General features: G+C 33.0%; 1 protein-coding gene across 1 annotated transcript in view; it reads right to left on the bottom strand.

The window, feature by feature from the left end:
- Window positions 1-632: 632 nt before the first annotated feature.
- The window catches only part of LOC107195063 (putative thiamine transporter SLC35F3), a 34,827-nt gene continuing 33,781 nt past the window's right edge, over window positions 633-1,678 (bottom strand). The window contains exon 10 of the mRNA XM_015584832.1: window positions 633-692. Within this exon, the coding sequence (XP_015440318.1) occupies window positions 633-692 (60 nt within the window). The remainder of the gene's footprint in view (window positions 693-1,678) is intronic.

The raw sequence follows: 1,678 nt of genomic DNA, 5'->3' as shown, positions 1-1,678 counted from the left end.
TTTCGAATGTCGCGCGTAAGTTTTGAAGTAAGTATAAATATTTTAATTTAGTGATAGTTTTAAAATGGAAAAAATAAAATAAAATACATAAGCTACATTATTGGATATTACATTATAAAATAAAAAATATATTTATTAAATTATGGATATTAATAAATAAAATTGGATCCACTGGGTTGCGCCATTTTGAATCACAACATGTTGAGCAAAGGTAGCGTACTATATTTGCGCTACAAAACATGGCGACCGATCACTAAACATGTTAAGTAATTGGAAACTGAGCGGTAGCGTTCAGAGGCAAATCTAGTGAAATCACTCAACGGTTGCGCAACGGTTGTGTCTGAACGCACCCAATGTTTATCAACATGATCGATTCTGCGTATGGAATCGTAATCGCCTATTCTGTCCCTGACTCAGTATAGAAGTTGTCAATGTTGATCAGTCTTGAGAAGTTATCATCAATCAACTTGATATTACGCAAAGATCCTTAAAAAATGAATGGTTTTATTTAAAATGAATATTTTATTCCACATGTAAGTACGCAACTAACGCATAGTGTTTGTAATAATGATACTATGATTGATAAATAGCGACTATTAATTACCTACAGGAATTTAATCCATTAAATATGACTAAATGTCATATGCTATGTTAGGCTGTTCATAAAGATAGTTCCTTTCAGTATACGAGTACTGTTACAAAAATTACATATGATTAAAGTCTGTCGGTTTAAAATGTTCATAACCATCGGAAAACTTTTGATTATTATTCTTATTAGTCCAAGTTCTACATATAATAAACGATCACCAGCTGCCCCTGAGTTTGGCCGCCCTGGTGCGGGGGCAGCTTCTGCACCCCTGCCAGGCGAGACCCTGGATGACGGTACCTGGATCCAGGTATCATTACTCATCTGTTTTTAGATGTGTTTTGAAACGGTTTTGAAAATATGCAGATCTTCTTACAAAGTGCTAATATAAATAACTGTACACTTTTGTTAGTTTCTGTAAGCTGGATGAGGCGTGGAGTTTCGAAAATCCTGGGTCAAAATGAATCCAGATATATCTTAAAAATGAATTATCGTATCATAGTTCGTTCTTCATTATTTTAATCTAGAAAGATTGTCCTACTATAATAATTTGTCGGTTATATGAAAAATTGATTTTTTAATACTGAAAATTATAATCAAATTCTTATTTTGCAATTTTCTCTGTGAGGGCCAAGGGGTACCAATATGACCAGCAGAATATTTGCCTCGTAATACTATACTCAAACTTATAGCTCTCCCAAAGAAAAATTTGTAATATTGAAGTGTTCTCCACTGTATTGGTTGCTTCATTTTAAATAAAACCAAACAATATAATACGACATGTTTTCAAAAGTGTGACTTATATCTGCAATATTATTTTCAATTTCTAAACATAGAAGAACTATTTGCATAGCCTGTTTTAAATGGTAAGTCTAGGTATGCGTATATGTGCGCTCGCGTGCGTATGGTGCGCTTATACGTCGCGTGTATGTATAAGTAAGAGTCAGAGATAAAATATTAGCAAACTTACTACGAAAACTAAAGACTAAGAAAGAAATTAATCCGAAGTGATTAAACATACCATAAATTGCGTTTTATAAAATACGTTTAAAATGCATACCGAAGTAATCTGGTTATGTAGTCAGGCCAATT

The sequence above is a fragment of the Dufourea novaeangliae genome, unplaced genomic scaffold (genome assembly GCF_001272555.1).
Source record: "Dufourea novaeangliae isolate 0120121106 unplaced genomic scaffold, ASM127255v1 scaffold50, whole genome shotgun sequence".
NCBI classification, from domain to species: domain Eukaryota; kingdom Metazoa; phylum Arthropoda; class Insecta; order Hymenoptera; family Halictidae; genus Dufourea; species Dufourea novaeangliae.
Note: the sequence above shows the minus strand (reverse complement) of the source record. Positions and strands in the feature narration are given on the sequence as shown.